We start from the raw sequence: 18,387 nt of genomic DNA, 5'->3' as shown, positions 1-18,387 counted from the left end.
ACCGAAGAGCTTATGCTTCTTTTCTGCATGTTATTCAAATTGATATGTGGGGCCTACTTCGGTGCCTTCTTATGATGGATTTTGGTTTTATCTTGTCATTTTTTATGGATACTCTCATTTTATTTGGCATTTTCCTATGTCTCAAAAATCAGATGTAGCTCACATTGTTTCAAACAATCTTACATTGATGGGAAATCAATTTCATAAATGAGTAAGAATGGTTCAAATTGATGGGGGAGGCATATGTCAATAAAATGTTATAGAAGTATTTTGATTCACAAGGAATTCTTCATCATTTTTCGTGCCCTGGGACTCTCTAGAACAAAATAGCCTGGCTAAGCAACGTCACCAGCACATTAACGAAACTGGCCACACCTTATTGAAAACCTGACAAAGACGTTGCGAGGCCTACATCCATTTATGTAATCTTGATTTCTGTAATCTTGATAAGAAAGGTTTTCCAGTAATGATAAGAAAGACTTAGTATGAATGTAATCTTGATTTCTGTAAATAAATCGCACCATTAATCTACGATATTGTTTCTGGAAACACCTACATCCATTTGAAAATCTAGAGAGAAATATTTTCTAAAACAAAGGAAGTGGTTATAATCACTTAAATTGGTTAGTGGTATGAACAATAGAACTCGAGAAAATAAATAAGATCAAGATAAACACACAATGGGCACGCATGAATGGAGATGAACACATAATTAAAATAAGTTATTGAGATCTAACATGGAAAACAACTTATATAAGGAGATGAGAGAATATGATCATTCAAAATAACCAGATGTATAGATTAATGAAATACAACACACATATCCACTTAATTATAATTAGGAATTGCATAAAGGAGTTCTATCGATATTTTTAAGCCCGAATCACCAACCCCTTGAAGAAGCTAGATAGAAATGGAATTACTGACTAATTCCTGGTAGGAAAAAATCCAGGAATCAATAAATTCATAGTATGCGGCCCGCGAAAGAATGCCCATGCCATGTGAAGGTAGAATGGCATCGGTATTATTAGTACTAGAGTATAGTACACCACCGCTAATGTCAGATAGCGAGGTAAATAGTTAGATGTGTCTAGCTCCTTTATGGCCATTAAGAAATGTCCAAGAGAGAAAGATTCCAAAGTACTAAGCAAGGATAAGTAGAAGGCAGCTAACCCCAGAAGAAACACCATCAATCTGTTGCCTGTGCGAAAGCTGCTTTCATTGTAAGACGAGCAGATGATCAGTAGGAAACAGAACACTGCAACCACTGAAAAGAAGAAGGAGGCTGCGGGTACGAGGAATGAGTAACTAAATGCAGACGGTCTTACTACTCCTTGTAATTTAGGGTCTTTAAAATTGAATCCGTCATTGGATGATGTGGAGAATGCAACAGCGACAAAGAGACCTGTTGCAATCGGGCATGCCTGCTCGGAAATGCTGGTCAGCCACTTTTGTCCTTGTTTGACAAGACCCTCGTGTGATTTGGTGAAGACCTCCCTTGGTGTTTCACCTGCCTTGTTGCAGAGAAAAGGGTACCATTCTGGCATGGACCTTTGTACATGCTGCACGCATTGATTAAAAGGCAACTTAAATATGAATGTTAATTGGGAAATGAGTGCTATTATGAATCTCTTTTCAATCATTAAGGATAATCAAAGGTTGAGAACTTGAGACAGAAATTGTGTATTAATTACATATACACATAATCATAGCAAGAATTATTACTACTATTTGGCCAGACACAATATATTGGAACACATACATATATATACCTCAAACCATTTGATTTCCCAATTCATTTGGAATGCGGCTCCTGGAACTGGCCATGTATTAGAATTTGCTACCTTTGCAGCTAGATGCAGTGCAGTATTGCCTTCTTTATCAACCTCCCAAAACACACTGTCGGGAATAACTTTCTTCTTCTTGTTGTTGAGTAAGAGCTCATAAACGTGACATTGCTTATGCTCCACTGACAATAGCACTATATTCTTCATGCTTGAATCCAAGTCATATACAGCCTCGGGAAAATTTTCAAGGATCTTCTCAACCATTTTGGTAATACCATTTTTTGCTGCAATTAGTATGGGTGTCTCCCTTGCCATTGAAACTATATAAACCACAAAGTCATTATAAGTAAGGAATTGATAATTGCACTGCATGGCTGACATGGCAGTGCCAGCTAGCATAGGGCACTACCACGTCAGCACACTCAACAAACCAATGTTAATTGTGTTGACATGGTAAAAGTTTAATAAAATATTAATAGAATACTATTTTTGTTTTGAGATTTGAAAAAGTTGAATTATTTATTATGTTTTGTATGGAAATTTGAAAAAGTTGTAATGATTATATGAGATGAGATAGTTTAAATTGTGTGATCAAACTAGGCCTAGTGTTACGCTCGCACAATCAATAGAATAAGGGTTAAAGTAGACTAAGTGATAAATGATGGTGAAGGTGTTAAATTAGTTTTGTATGAGTCCTAGATTTATTTCTGTTCTTTTCTTGGCTCTTGTCAATGTTGCTATATTTATACACCAAGGATTAACTATGACTTTTCTATCCACATAAAACTTGCTACAATGCTGCACAAGATCACTTTCATTTGGTTTATATTTCATTATAGAGAGTTTCTATATTATTTTTATCATATTCACTTTCTCCATTAATTGTACAAAAATCTTGTCGGAATATTTCTTTTTTTCTTTTATCTCGTACATGCAATATCATATAGAATTATCCACTACAAAGACATGTGTAACTTACAAGTGAAATCATCATAAACAGATATGATATTTTAGGTTATATCATTTCTGTTTTAATTTTAGGAATATCAACTAAACAATCATGTTCTAGCAAAATTGGTGGGTCTCTCCACCACTCCACGGCCTAGAACCTTCGACCATTAATGTTTTACATTAATGAGCACTCAAAATGACTCCATAACAACGTTAGGCTTGTCCAATATTAACCCAACTATATAAACATGCACGAAAATGACTAAAATGGACATGATAACAATGACATTAATTTATTTTAACACTCTTCCTTAATGCCTTGTATGATGGCAAACATTTCTCTCAAATAATTAAATTTCTCTCTTGGAAGAAGCTTGATGAAAATATCCGCTTGTAGGTCTTTAGTTTTGCCATAGTACTTTAGTTGAATCTCTTCTTCATCCACGGCCTCTCTAATAAAGCGATGCTTGATTGCAATATACTTTGTCTGACTATGGTAGACTGGATTCCTTGTCATAGCAATGGCAAATTTGTTATCACAAGAAAGTGGAGTAGCTTCTACTTTCCACTCACTAACATTCTTCTTAGTGCTTGTGAAGTTGTTAATGATGCCTAAATATATTCGACCTCAAAGGAAGATTGTGCTGCACTTTGTTGCTTCTTGGATACCCATGAAAAATAGGCCAGAACTAAATGGAAATGCAGATTCATAAGTGCTTCTCATATCATCAACATACCCGACCCAATCACTATCACAAAATCCAATAAACTTTGCATCAACATTCTTCTCATTGAAAATACCAAAATCAAGTGTACCTTGAAGATATCTCAACACCTTCTAGGCTGCCCAAGATGTATTTGGCTTGGCTTGTGCATGAACCAACACAATAAGCTTGTAGGATATATAATATCCAATCTTGTGGCCATCAAATACAATAAGCTGCTATAAATAGATGCATCCACTTCTTTGCTTCCATTTTTCATTCAGAACCAAAGGAGTTGCAACCGATTTGCAATTCATCATTTTAATTTTTCAAGAAGAGTTTTTGTATACTTCTTTTGGCAAATAAAAGCATTTTCTTATTTTTGATAAATTTTAATGCCCAAGAAGTAATGCAATAAACTCTATCTCTCATTTCATAATTTTTCACCCCCTCCAATTTAAGATCATTAATCATTTCTTCACTACTACTAGTAAACACCAAATCATCAAAAGAAAAAGAAACAATAAGAATACCACTTGTACCTTGTGTCTTGACATATAATATTGGCTTAATTTTGCTTCTTTCAATGCATTTTTCATTAAAGTAAGCATCAATCTCACTATATCATGCTCGTGGTGCTTATTTAGGCCATATAAAGCTTTCTTCAACTTGTACGCCTTATTCACTTCTCATTTTTCTACAAAGTCTTGTAGTTGCTCTAAATAAACTTTCTCATTTAAAACTCCATTTAAGAAGGCTGATTTCACATCAATTTGATGCAAAAGCTAACATTTGTGTGCTGCCAAAATACCAAGAGCTCTAATAGTATCAAGCTGAGCCGCCGGTGCAAATGTTTATTCCAAATCAATTCTAGGTTATTGACTATACCTTTTTGTTACAAGTCTTGCTTTGTTCTTTTGAGTGGAACGATCCCGATTGAGTTTTTTTTTTTTTTTTTAAATACACTTCACACCAATTACTTCTTTGTCTTTTGGCCTCTCTACCAACTCCCAAATTTTTTTCTTCTCAATCACATAAATCTCTTATTCCATATCTTTCTTTCATGCTTCTTCTTTAACTGTATCTTTAAAACACTCTGGTTCAACATACAAAAACTAAAACTTGCATACACATCACTAAGTCTTCTCATTCTTTTCAGAGTTGAACTTGGAGATGAAAAGTTTGAGTTTGATGGAGAAATTGGAGATGGTTGTGAACTAGCAATAGTAGACATCTCTTGTGGAGCTTCAAGAACATCTTCAACTTAATCTTCTTGATTCTTAAGATCTCTATTGAAGGCAGTAACTTGATCTTGAACTTTATTTTCTTTCCAATCCCATGAGGCATTTTCATTTAAACACACATCTCTACAAATAATCAACTCATTTTTCTTCAAACTAAAGAGTCTAAAGCCCTTTCATTTTGAGCTATATCCCATAAAGATGCATTTGTCACCAATTTTATTAAGCTTGTGCCTTACATTTTTTGGAACATAAGCAAAGTAAATACAACCAAATACCTTCAAGTGATTCACATATGGTTTTCTTGCATACCAAGCCCCAAATGGAGTTTAATTTTCTACTTATCAAATGAATCGCCATATATACCGCTTCACCCCAAAAAGACTTATATAGCCCCTTCTCATGAAGCATAGACTTTGTCATCTCAACAATAGTTCTATTCTTTATTTTCAACACTCTGTTTTGTTCTGAATTATATCTAACCGTTAATTGTATCTCTATGCCAATATCTTCACAAAACATCTCAAATTCATGGAAGCTATACTCACCATCTGTATCACTTCTCAACACTTTCAACCACATCAATCTTTAAGGCCACATTTTTTTAATATGAGAAAGTGAAAGGAAAGCTTTTATTATTCTTCATCTTGATTTTTGTCACAACTTGTCATTTCCCCCCTTTATCACAAGTCTTGCAAAAGCCTCCTTCAAAGTGAAGAGAATAACCATGTTCTATAAGTTCCCCGGCGCTTCATAAATTTTTCTCAAAATCTAGAACTAGCAATACATCCCGAGTTTACTTTGTGTCCTTTGTCTCTATATCAATTGTACATTTTCCTTTCGCTTGAACTAAGGAACCATTTCAACTTGGGAATTTGAGGAAGTATCAACCTCCACAAAAATAGTTTCATCTACATAATTACTACACCTACTATCAAGAAACCACACGTCATTCTTTTGCTCCAATGCCGCTTGACAAGCATAGAACAAGTTTGCATCATTTTCTTGTTGTGGAGCCCTGTTCCTCGGTAAAGAGCCTAGTGAGAATTTGTGGTGCCTAGTATCCCAGCCTGTCGGCAACACCCCGGTGTTAGAGTCTAGTTTAGGAGCGTAATCATGGTGTTGGCATTGGGTTTACAAACTAATACCAAAATAAATGGGTGATAAGTTTACAAACTATATCACTCCTCCTACTCAAACACCTTTTAAAGAGAAAGATAAGCTCATGGATTTCTTTTGGTTCTAGCTTGTACGAAATGTACATAGCATGATCCCTTATGTAGGGAATTCTCAACACAAAAGTCATCATAGCATTCAATGTTATTATTACAAAGTCCACAAAGGTGACTAATAATCAATCACCCTACACATAGCACTCAAGAGCTAATAAAGCTAAAAATCACAAAGTCTAATAAAGTTACTACCTAACAAATATCTTTCTTTGACTTTTCATTTTTATTTGAACCTCCAACACACCCCCTCAAATCAAAAGGCTTTCATGCGAAGGATCTCACGTAACATTTTGAAGGGTTCAACTAGCAGTGGCTTAGTGAAGATATCAGCCACTTGATCCTTGGTATTACAATACTCAAGTTCAATTGTCTTCTGCTCCACATGGTCCCTTAGAAAATGAAATCTGGTGTTAATATGCTTGCTCCTTCCATGTTGCATTGGATTCTTTGGGAGCTTGATTGCTAACTTGTTGTCCACATGAATCACAGTAGATTTTTCTTGTGCATGATTTTTCTTAACCATATGGCTTCAAAAATAGCATAAGAAATTGTTACATACTCTACTTCACATGAAGACAGTGCTACAATTGCCTGCTTCTTTGATGGACAAGAAAAAGCAGTTGAACCAAGATAGAACACATGACCAGTTGTGTTTTTTCTCTCATCTTGGTCACCTCTCTAGTCACTATTTGAATAACCAACTAATTCGGCATTTTCACCATAAGTATAGAAAATGCCAAAAGTGAGAGCACCTTTAATATACCTTTAATAGCCAATGAGATTCTCTTGCTGTCTCCATATAACGACTTACTAGTCCAACGCCATAGAGTATGTCAGGCATTGTCATTTTCAAATATCTCAGGCTTTCGACGAGACTCTTGTACATGGGTGAATTGATAGGTTTTCCTTCTCCTTCTCTTGACAGCTTTAGTCTTGTTGCGACCGGAGTGTTGACAACATTACAGCTATCCATCTTGAAATTTTCCAATATCTCTCTCATGTATTTCTATTGAGAGATAAATATTCAACCATTTTCTTGCTTTACTTCAATTCCAAGCAAATATGACATCAGTCCATTGTTAGTCATTTCAAACTCTTTGAACATGGACTTTTTGAACTCTGCAAACATATTTTCACTGTTACCAGTGAAAAACAAATCATCTACATACAGACAAAGTATTAGAAATTCTCCTTTGTCGCCAGACTTCATGCAGACAGAGTGCACATATGGACATTTGATAAATCCATTTTGTTGAAGATAATCATCAATACGAGCATTCCAAGCTCGTGGTACTTGCTTTAGGCCATACAAAGCCTTCTTCAAACAATACACCTTATCTTCCTCTCCTTGTGAAATAAAACCTTCTGGTTGTTCCACATACACTTCTTCCTTAAGTACTCCATTGAGAAAAGTTGATTTAACATCTAGTTGGTATATCTTCCAACTGTGATGGGTTGCAAGTGAGATCAACAGTCTCACTGTGTCAAGTCGAGCAACTGCCACAAAGACTTCTTCGTAGTCAAATCCATATTTATGTTTATAGCCTTTAGCTACAAGCCTTGCCTTGTATCGATCAACGTTACCATTTGTAGTTCACTTGATCTTGTACACCCATTTGACACCAATCATCTTCTTCTTTGGTGGGGGTGCCAACAACTCCCATGTGTCTTTTTTTTAATCACATGGATTTCTTCTTTCATTGCTGATCTCCAACAATCTTCTTCAACAACTTCTTTAAAGGTTAGAGGCTCATGAGCTGCATAGAAACAGAAAAAAATTGGTTTCTTCTTCTTTTGAACATTCATAGACATCCCTGAGACTTCCCATCTTGATAGGGTTGGAATTCCTCTGTTACTATTGTCACAGGAAAATGAAGAACCAGATGTTGGACTATTGTGTGTCGAAGAGGGTGTAACAAGTTGAGGAGATGTTGGTGGGGCAGACGATGTCACAATTGGCATTTGCTCTTGGGATTCATCTGAGACAACATTTTCTTTGTTCACCTCTTTACTGCTCCAATTCCATGCTTTTTCTTCACTAGAGACAACATCTCTACTAACCACTACTTTATTTGTTAATGGGTTATAGAGCTTGTATGCCTTTCACTCCTCACTGTAGCTAACAAAAATACATGTTTCACCTTGATCATCAAGCTTCCTTCTTTTTGCTTTAGGAATTTGAGCATATGCAACACATCCAAAAATCCGAAGGTGTGCAACACTAGGTTTGTATCCACTCCATGCTTCTTGAGGTGTTATGTTCTTAACACTCTTTGTTGGGCACCGGTTCAGCAAATACACCAAGCATGCTACAGCTTCCGCCCAAAACTGCTTTGACAATCCTTTCTCTTTTTGCATGGATCTCGTCATGTCGAGAATAGTGCAATTCTTCCTTTCTGCTATCCCATTTTGTTGTGGGGTATAGGCAGAAGTGAGTTGATGTCTGATCCATTTCTCTCCACAAAAATCTTGAAATGCATTTGATGTGTACTCACCCCCTAGATCAGATCTAACAACTACAAGCTTGCAATTTCTCTCCATTTCGGCAAGCGCCTTAAAGTTCTTGAAAACAGCTAAGGCTGAAGATTTTTCCTTGAGAAAATAAACCCATAATTTTCTGCCGAAATCATCTATGAAGGTAATGAAGTACTTGTTACCTCCAAATGTTATGGGATCCAATGGCTCTTAAATATCAGTGTGCACCAACTGCAATGGTGCTTTCGCCCTCCTTGTCGTACCACTTGGAAAAGAGAGTCGAGACTGCTTACCAAGTACACATCCTTCACATACATGGTTTGCTAAATCAATTTGTGGCAGACCATGCACAATTCTACCAGACGATAATAGCTTCAGGCCATTGAAGTGAAGATGGCCCAAACATAAATGCCACTACCATGACTCGTTTTTAATGAGTCCAATGAGGCATTTCTCGATCTTCATATTCAGGTTCAAAGGGAACATACAGTTCTTCATCATTTGAACATATGCAATGAGCCTTCCATTTGTATCACTTAGAGAGACACAGAATTATTCTCTATGTGTACAATATATCCCCTCTGGAGAAGCTGGCCAATACTTGAGATATTGCTCTTCATACATGGGACATAGTAAACATTAGAAATGAATTCTTCCTTGCCATTTTTCTGGAAGATCCAGACTTTTACTCTTCTTACAATTACGAGTTTTGAGGAATCTCTAAGGCTCATGTTTCCACAAACTCCTTCTTTGAGTTCAACAAAAAATTATTTTCTTCCACACATATGATTGCTTGCACCAGAGTCAAGATACCAAGTATCATGTTGACCACTGAAATCATTATGTGCCAATAAGAGAGTAGAATTTTTACTCTCACTACTTGATGCTTCAGCAAGGTTGACATGGTCATCATTCTTGTGCTTGCACTCTAAGGCATAGTTTTTTCGCAGTTGTAACACTGGACATTCTGCTTTCGCTGATCAGAGAAATTTCTCCTTTCTTGAGATGAACCATGATCATTTGTGTTACCGCATCCTCGACCTCGACCACAGTAATTGGCACCACCTCATCTCGAATCCCATTGTCCACGACCCCCATTTGGTTTGTCAAGATTTCATTTTAACACCAAAGCTTGCTCAAGAGATGTGGAGCCTACATTCTTCAGAATGTGTTATTCATGAACTAGGAGAGTTCCAGTAGCTCCTCTGCAATTATAGTCTCCAAGTCTTTCGATTCTTCAATTGCCATCACCACATGCTCAAATTTGGGTATGAGGGATCGAAGTATCTTTTCCATGACACGGATATCTTCAAGTTTTTCACCATTTCTCTTCATTTAATTCACGATTACAAGTAATTGAGAATAATAATAAGAGACATTTTCTCCTTCATTCATACGGGCAGTTTCAAATTCTGCCCTTAATGATTGAAGGTGAATTCTCTTCACTTGAACAACACCTTTGAAAATTGTATTCAAAGTGTCCCAAGCTGCTTTGCTCATTGACGCTTCAGCATCTTCTAAAACGTTGAATCATCAAATCCTTGATAAAGGAGATAAAACGCCTTCTTGTCCATCTTTCTTTGGTCCTTGAGAGTGGCTTTCTGGTCTGCAGTGTAGGTGGCTTCTTGCTCCTGAGTGGGCTCAACGAGCCCAGTACTGACAATCTCCCGTAGATCTTGTGATCCAAATAATGCTTTGAATTGGATGCACCACTTCTCATAATTTTCATTTTTTAACTGAGGAACTTGGATTTGCACCATATTTGAGGCCATGACTGTAATGCTAGGAATTTACTAGCTCTGATACCAATTTGTTGGTATTGGGTTTACAAACTAATACCAAAATAAACGGGTGATAAGCTTACAAACTATATCACCCCTCTTACTCAAACACCTTTTGAAGAGAAAGATAAGCTCATGGATTTCTTTTGGTTCTAGCTTGTATCAAACGTACATAGCGTGATCCCTTATGTAGGGAATTCTCAACACAAAAGTCATCATAGCATTCAATGCTATTATTACAAAGTCTATAAAGGTGACTAATAATCACTCACCCTACACATAGCACTCAAGAGCTAATAAATCTAAAAGTCACAAAGTCTAATAAAGTTACTGCCTAACAAATGTCTTTCTTTGACTTTTCATTTTTATTTGAACTTCCAACACATTGACCAAATATACTGCATGAAGGTTAAGTCATAGTAAATTAAATAAGCAAAAGGCTTAGTCAAAGACTAAATACTTTCTATAACAAAGGTCTAAAGTATTAAAAATAAAATTTCGTTCATTAATAATAACGTTTGTCACTATTTTTTCCCAAATAATATTATACAACAGCAGCTATTCATCACATATGTCTAGGTACAACAAACTGAACATTGTTTATCGCTGCCTAAATAGTACATTTTATCAAAATACAAACAACAACTAATGAAGATAGGCCTCAGTCGGGTGTGATCAATTTTTTTTTTTTTTTTTTTTTTTTGGGGAAACTCCTCTTGGGCTATGTTTGCATCAAGGCCTACGGTTGCGATAAACGAAACCACAGGTAGGTTATACTTTTAAGACAATACCACCAATAAGATAAAATGCAAATAAATATGCCTGCACCGCTTCTTGTAAATAGTCCATGAACACATATATTTGTGCAAGGCAAGGATTCACCCTCAGGTAGAAACACATGTACTCATAGTTATGGTAATAAATCATCCTCTGACTAAAACACAAGATATAAGCATGGTGAAGAATTAATCTCTAAGCAAATCTTAAGTATGTGTTATTATCACCGAGACAAGGAATCACCCTCTTATTAAACACATAAAATTCATCATATCTCATTTTATGATATAACGAAGGAAATCACTCCATTGTTCGACGCGAGAAGTTTCTCGGCTAATGTGCAACCAGATCCACCAATTTCAAATCATTTTACATGTGGAACTGTGCAACCCGGTCAACACACTCAAAGACAACACACATGATCAACTAGGGGAATCACTCTACCCAATCAATCGACTCGAAAACACCACACATGATCAATCCAGAGAATCTCTCTACCCGTTTATTAAGTGAGGCAAATATGAAAACGTTCCACTCCAATCTTCACGGGGACTCCCTCTACCCTATGAAACTCATGGTAACATGCTATAGGAATGGTGCGTGAACTCCTCTACCCATCTACGATGATCAACACACAGTAAGACTCTCACAATCAAAATATAAAGATAGTTAGAGAACATAAGGGAGAAAATATAAATTATTTTCATGTAGAAAAGGGAGTTTATAGAATATGCAAAGCCTTGTCTAATAACCATACTCATAAAAAAAAATTTCTTTAGAGCTAACCTACCTAAAAGATACTACGGTAGCATTGGCGCTGCCCTCAGTCGCACCCTTGAAGTCACATGCTTTCTTTGAAAATCTAGCTCCAAAGAAGATCCAACACTTTACGATCTCAAAAGTAAGATTTTGTCCATTGTCCAAATCCTTTTATAGGACGATACCACCAGGTGTCCTTCTGACAATATTCTAATACACTTGAATAGGAGTTATTTGATCTCAAACATCCATTCATCCTCTAGACTTGAAGAATGGTAGAGTTCGAATGACTAACGGGTCAAGGCATGCACATTCTTATGGCTTGCCTTGGGTCCAATCCTGCAGCCTTCCTCCAATAAGGGTCTCTCATATGGCGTTGGACCATACCTTTGAGATCAGACAATATGGCATGTAGGTTTGTAATATTTTTCTTTTGCAGGCTCACTCCTAACGTGATGTCTCAGATGGAGAATACACCTCTGCATACAACACCTGCCACCTTTGAGCATCTCCTCATAATCCCAAAAATCCCTCACATTTGCATCAGTCCCATCCTTGATCGCCAGTCGTCCTTTGACCATTGCCCACCCTTCGCCCGTAGCTCATCCTTTACTAGGGATCGTCCTTTTCCAGAACTACCAGCATTTTCAACTCTTCACTCTCACTCAAGTGTAGTCAGGACAATCCTTACTTGTTAATCATGGGGTGAAATGTCATTTATCACTTTGTGCTGGGATGTGTCAGCAAGGCTTTCTACATTGTGTTGTTCACCCTATTTTTCACTACCCACACTTTGCCTGACTGCCGCCTAATCTTCCATGACACCTTTGCCCATGGGAAGGGGTCTCTTCCCTTGCTTTGGCATAGTCCTCACACTTGGTCTTTAAATAAGGCCTTGTTTGGATGTTGAGATGAGAAATATGTTTATTGTAATGAAATAGTTTATGAATAGTAGTAAAATAGTTTGAGTTCAGATGTTTTATGGGATTTTGGAAAAGGAAAAAAAAAAGTTGAATAAAATATTATAAAATTAAAATATTGTTGTAATATAATTTTTAATACAATTTTTGTTTTGAGATTTGAAAAAGTTAAATTATTTTTTGTATTTTGTTTGAAAGTTTAGGAAAGTTGTAATGATTAGAAGAAAAAGCTAAAAATTTGAAATTGAAAATTGTGTTTGAGTATTTTTCAGATGTTGAGATGAGATGAAGTAAGATGGAATGAAATGAAACCATCTCAACATCCAAACAGGGCCTAAGGCTTTTACGTCTTTCTTCCTACGCTTCTTCAATTGTTGCTTTCAAGCATTCATCAAGGTTGTAGCATCCACCGGTTCTTCGTACCCATCTTCCCACATTTTCCCAAAAATCATATGAAATAAAAATAGTTCTCATATTCACATAACAAAAACCATATTTTTCTCCATTGAAAATAATAAATGATAGTTGTTGGGTTCTCATATTTTGATTGCCTCTACTCGTCATTGTTGTTGACTTCTTCGGTGCTTGTTTTCCCACTTCAAATCATCAGACCTAGCCAACTTTTGATCCAAACCTTACTTTGATACCACTATGTTAACATATGAAATAAGATAGAGAGAATTTTGTATAACACATGGAAGATGCAGCCTCATAAAAAGAAGAGGAAAAGTCCTCAAAAAATATAGACTCTAAGAGAACAAGAAGGGAAAATTCGTGGGTCTATCAATGAACCCACCTAGAAGCTTCCATCTTTAATGTTTTACCTTAATGAGCACTCAAAATGACTCCATCATAACAATACACTAGTCCAACATTAAGCCAACTACATAAACATGCATGAAAATGAGTAAAATGGACATAATAACAATGAAATTTATTTATTTTAACAAAAATATGTATTCATCGACAATATGCATACATGTAAATGTCTTGTCATATATGTTGTCAATGATCTTATGCATCCCGTCATTCTTCAATACATAACTAGCAATTTAGCATCCTAGAAAACCTTTTACCCTGTCTTTAAATAAATATCCTTGCACATCACTTGATAGTAAACTTTATGAGCTAATGAAAAAGGATAGGGGAATACCTTTATTTTTCCCAATGATTGGTGTTTTTTGGTTTGGATCCCCCACCATCTCAAGCCTAATGATCATGTTGGGCTCCATCCCTCCATTTGCTAATTCATATGCTAAAGTACGTTCTACAAGCTCGTTCATGACTTGGGTGACCCATTTATGCTTCTGTTTGGGAGCTGTTAGAATTCCTGTGATATAGAGAAAACTGTGTGAACACTATATTCATAATTTTACAAATGATAAATGAATGCACATCGCATAAAAGTATATTGTACAATACACCCATATACTTTTTTTTTTTTACAAATTATTTGGATTTAAAGAATTAAACTAGAGTGTTATATGGGTGGAAGAAAATATATGGCTTGTGTCTGATGTATAAAAAGAATTGAATAGTGCGAGCGTGCTTCCTTAGTGATTAAGTTCCATACTCCACACAATTCACTTAGTACATATATATATTGAATTATTGTTGACTTTTTAGTACAAGTGGTAGCTCTGTGGATTATATACTAACATGCATATGTATAAGTCAAAGAAGTTCTTTCCATGACATGTTTCGCTACTTTATAAACAATGAGAAGTATTCACTATAAGAAAACTGCTTATTCGTGGCCAGCTATTTCTTGCGAAATTAACTATTTTATGTTAAAATGAGTCTGTTTTCATCGCAAATAGTTATTATCGTCACAAATAATCCATAACAAATGCTTGTTTTTCTTCTAGTGATTGTAGCATAAGTGTTGCTCGAGATCTTGTACGATAGAAATAATTCATTGTAATACCTAAAAAAGAAATTTCATCAAAGTTTTACCTTTTAAGGACATCTGAGATTAAAGATTAAATCATGATAACTTTCTCGATCTTTATTGGTTCATTTATTTGTTCATCATTTTAAATCAATAGATTGGTACATTAAACAACCTATCCAAGTTATGGGAGCAATGGATATCCAAAAATTCATCTTGGAGGTGGTGGTGGGCACAAACTAACTATTTTTTGAAGGAGTAGAAAGCTCAAAAGATAGGAGGACATTTCTTAGAAAAATCATACATAGAAAAGAGAAAGTATAAGATGTAATGCCCCGAAAAGAAATTCAAGAGAAGGAATTTCTTTGAACTCTAGGTATGCCTAAGAAACCTAGTTGGATTTCATGGATCGAAAAATCGGTTAAGTTTTAGTTTGTTAGCATTAGTCGAATTATGATATGCTAAGAGAACAAATCACTTTTATTTTTTTATTTTTTTAGGCACTTAAGATCATAATTAGATGAAAAACCTTGCACCACTAGACTCGTAGGAATTCTTAGAATTTTATGGAGCAATAACAAGTTTTAAGATTTCTAGTTGACATGGCCAATCGGCTAGTGTTAGTGACCAAACAGACATCACATCGCCATGTAGAATGTCCAAATTAGCCTAGAATCACTAGGAAATCTTATTGGATACATGGCATCATCACCACCCTCCATTTGGAATTCACTTTATACATGTCAAATGAAGTACACTTGTGTAAGGAGGTTGCGGGAGAATCAATCAAACTACATGCTCTCTTACATGAACATGCCCCCCTTACACCTACCACACTCTTCCAACCAACCATGTACTCTCTTGGCCAGCTCTCAAAAGGGGGTTTGAGACCCTAAACCCCATTAGAGAAACTGAAACCCCAAATGCCAAATTAGCCCACTTGGTTTTGACTTTTTTCGTTCCCTCTTGACTTAAGCTAGTTCTACATGCAAACATCTCACTCCAAGTACTTCTCTTACCCTATCATCCACTCTCATATACCATGTGGTACCTTCCATTGACCAACCCTAATTGAGTTGAAGCTTGAAACCCCAACTAAACCCGAAATAGGTGTAGTCGGGTGTTAGAGTCTTTTCTTCAACCGAATGGCCTCCATCACTTGGATCCTCCCACAAGAAAGACACCATTGATTGACCATCCCATGACCAACTTTGTACCTTCATGGCAGCCCAAATAGTGTACTCAAACTCCAGCTACATCACTCATTTCCATAACACCACACATTTGGCTAGCACTTAGCCCAAAACCGGCCAATACTTTATCCAAGTTTGCAAGCAAGCTCTCCCATTTAGCATGACCTACCATAACCACCTCAAGTCAGCCTTCATATCGTCAGTCCCTCACGCCATTTCTCTTAACTTACACACACAAGGCCAACTTTCATACTTTGGTATTTTAGAGAACGACCAGAGTGAGAACTTTGAGGGGAAGGTGCTAGGTTTTCTCTTGAATACTCAAAACTTGTAAGTCTAGTCTTCTAACCTCATCTCTTCTATTTTATGTTACCTTAGATCATGATCTTATTAATAGTGTGTTAGTTTATTTTCCTCAAAGTTTTGATCGTTGAATATTGCTGGTATGGACATGATGTTTTGGTTAGCATGTAACACCCAGGTCCAGCACCAAGCCGTTTTCTGAAGTTTTTTTTTTTTTTTTAATAAGGGTTTTATAAATATGAAGAACCAAGAAATTTTTTAGTATTTTTTTTATATTAATTGCGGGTCCAAATTGTATTTTAGCCGATATCGAATATTTTTATGGGCTTGCTATTTTAGTCATTTATTTAAATATTTTATTTTATCACATATTACTGTTATGAATTTTTTCAAATATCAATTATTTTATCATATATTATTGTTATTATTATTCTATCTATTATTCTTTAATAGAATGAACGTAGTGGAATAAACCCGTGTCACGTTCTTCCTCTCCATGAATCATGGATATGCACGTTATCAATTTGTAACCGTCGGCATTGAATGCGTAGAAGCCCCTTTTATATTTCTTCACAACAAACCACCACCTCTAGAACAAGCCCCCGCATTGAAGTCGATTTTCATTGCACCCGCCAATAGCATTGTCGACCTCGTTAGGTCAAAACAAAAACCATTGTTGCACGAAACAAGCAGAATAGCACATTTCTATTTTTACACTCACAGAACAGAGCAAGCCCATGCCATGAAAAGCAGCACGAACGCCAGTCAGTGAGATGTCGAGCACCATGCAGCCACCGCAGTTCACTACCATTGCCACTGCCACTACACGACAGAATTATCCAATAGCTTTGCACCGTAAAGCTCCACTAACAATCATTACGTACAACATGCAATGTTGTGTTGCACCACATGTACCGCCACTAGAAAACCACTACAAATCAGTTCGACGTGAACCCAAGATACCCACCAACCTTCTCGACGGAAGCCACCAGTACAGCCGTGAAGCCCAGCCATGTTTAAGCACCGTCAACCACTCACCACTGAACCAGCCCATGCTGCGACACCATGAGCCTCCTTCACACCTCCTCCCTCTCTCGATTTCTTCCCCACAAACCAATTGCCAGCAAGACCACCGCATAAGTTTTCACTCAGCCTCGGTGCAACAAAGAACTCCTCCACCGTGCTACCCCTACAACATCAAGCCATCATTCAAGCCACTGCATGTCCCTTGTTTTTGACCTCCGAAACAAAGCAATAAAGCCACTTTCCCCCACCTCGGTTTTGCAGCCCCGTGACACGTCAATGAAGCTTAATGATGCTGACCAACAACGCTTCCGCCACCCACGTGCCACTCCATGATCTACCGCCACTCCAAGCCACCGCTCTCTTGGTAACATCTCACTTCTCTATCACGTCGTGCTCACACTCTCTCTCTCTCTCTCTCTCTCTCGTCCAGTGCCATGCTGCCGTGCTCACCACTATCAACCTCTACCCAGCTCACTGTCCCATTGCGCCTCACATCCTCTCTCGGTGAGTTTGTCTCCTGCATTGCACAATTTTGGTCCAAGGTTCGTTTTACTTTTACTTCACGTATTTCTTGTTTCCAGCCATACCTAAAGAGCACATGCATGTTCATGTTTTATTTTTCCATAATGCTCTTGTCATTTTAGATGGTTTCATATTGGACCGGTTTTTACATTAAACTTGTTTTAAGTGGGCTTTGTTTGAAGTATAAGAATTTACATTTATGGATTCAAATTAAATTACTAAATATTTTACAACTAATTTGAGTAGTAAATAATAAGATTTTAATTCTAAATGCTTCAAAACTGATTTAAGTCTATCTTACTAAATGATGTTTCAGGTATTTATATTATTTAAATTTGATATAATTATTTTATTAAGTTGGAAATGAAAAGTATAGATTGGCAATTATAATTCAGAAACTATTGAAATATTTTAAATGAGTTGATTTCTTATGAGCTTGATGTTTAAATTAGATTCGTTGTATTTTTCAAAAACTATATTAGCGATTTTTAATGAACTTTATTTTATTGTATTAAGAGACTAATGTATTGTTTTAATTTAGGTTGTTTTTGGTATTTTTAAATTAGGCATGATCTTATTCTAATAAAAATATTAGCCATAGACTTGATTTCACAAAAAATATTTAAAGAATTTAACTATATTACTTATTATAAATTTTTACAATTTGATTTTGATAGTGAATTGTAAGTATTTAATCTTTTATTTTAAACATTTTAAGCCTATTATATGAAATAAACCGTGTATGGTTTTAAAATATATATTATTAGTTGTTTGCAATGATTTTTAATATAAGTATTATTAAAGATATTTTATGAACTACTATGG

The 18,387-nt window shown here is 36.1% G+C and overlaps 1 protein-coding gene across 4 annotated transcripts in view; it reads right to left on the bottom strand.

Moving 5' to 3' along the window:
- Positions 1-733: 733 nt before the first annotated feature.
- LOC121263506 overlaps positions 734-18,387 on the bottom strand; it is a 31,132-nt gene continuing 13,478 nt past the window's right edge. For 2 of the 4 annotated variants that reach the window (XM_041166429.1, XM_041166431.1), the window contains exons 4-6: positions 13,781-13,945; positions 1,773-2,107; positions 734-1,562 (exon numbers count right to left, since the gene is read on the bottom strand). In XM_041166429.1, coding sequence (XP_041022363.1) covers positions 927-1,562; positions 1,773-2,107; positions 13,781-13,910 — 1,101 coding nt within the window. In that variant the 5' untranslated portion in view covers positions 13,911-13,945 and the 3' untranslated portion in view covers positions 734-926. Of the gene's footprint in view, positions 1,563-1,772; positions 2,108-13,780; positions 13,958-18,387 lie in introns of all 4 variants that reach the window. The other 2 variants (XM_041166430.1, XM_041166432.1) reach the window with 2 other exon arrangements.

This window comes from Juglans microcarpa x Juglans regia, chromosome 4S (genome assembly GCF_004785595.1).
Source record: "Juglans microcarpa x Juglans regia isolate MS1-56 chromosome 4S, Jm3101_v1.0, whole genome shotgun sequence".
NCBI classification, from domain to species: Eukaryota; Viridiplantae; Streptophyta; class Magnoliopsida; order Fagales; family Juglandaceae; genus Juglans; species Juglans microcarpa x Juglans regia.
Note: the sequence above shows the minus strand (reverse complement) of the source record. Positions and strands in the feature narration are given on the sequence as shown.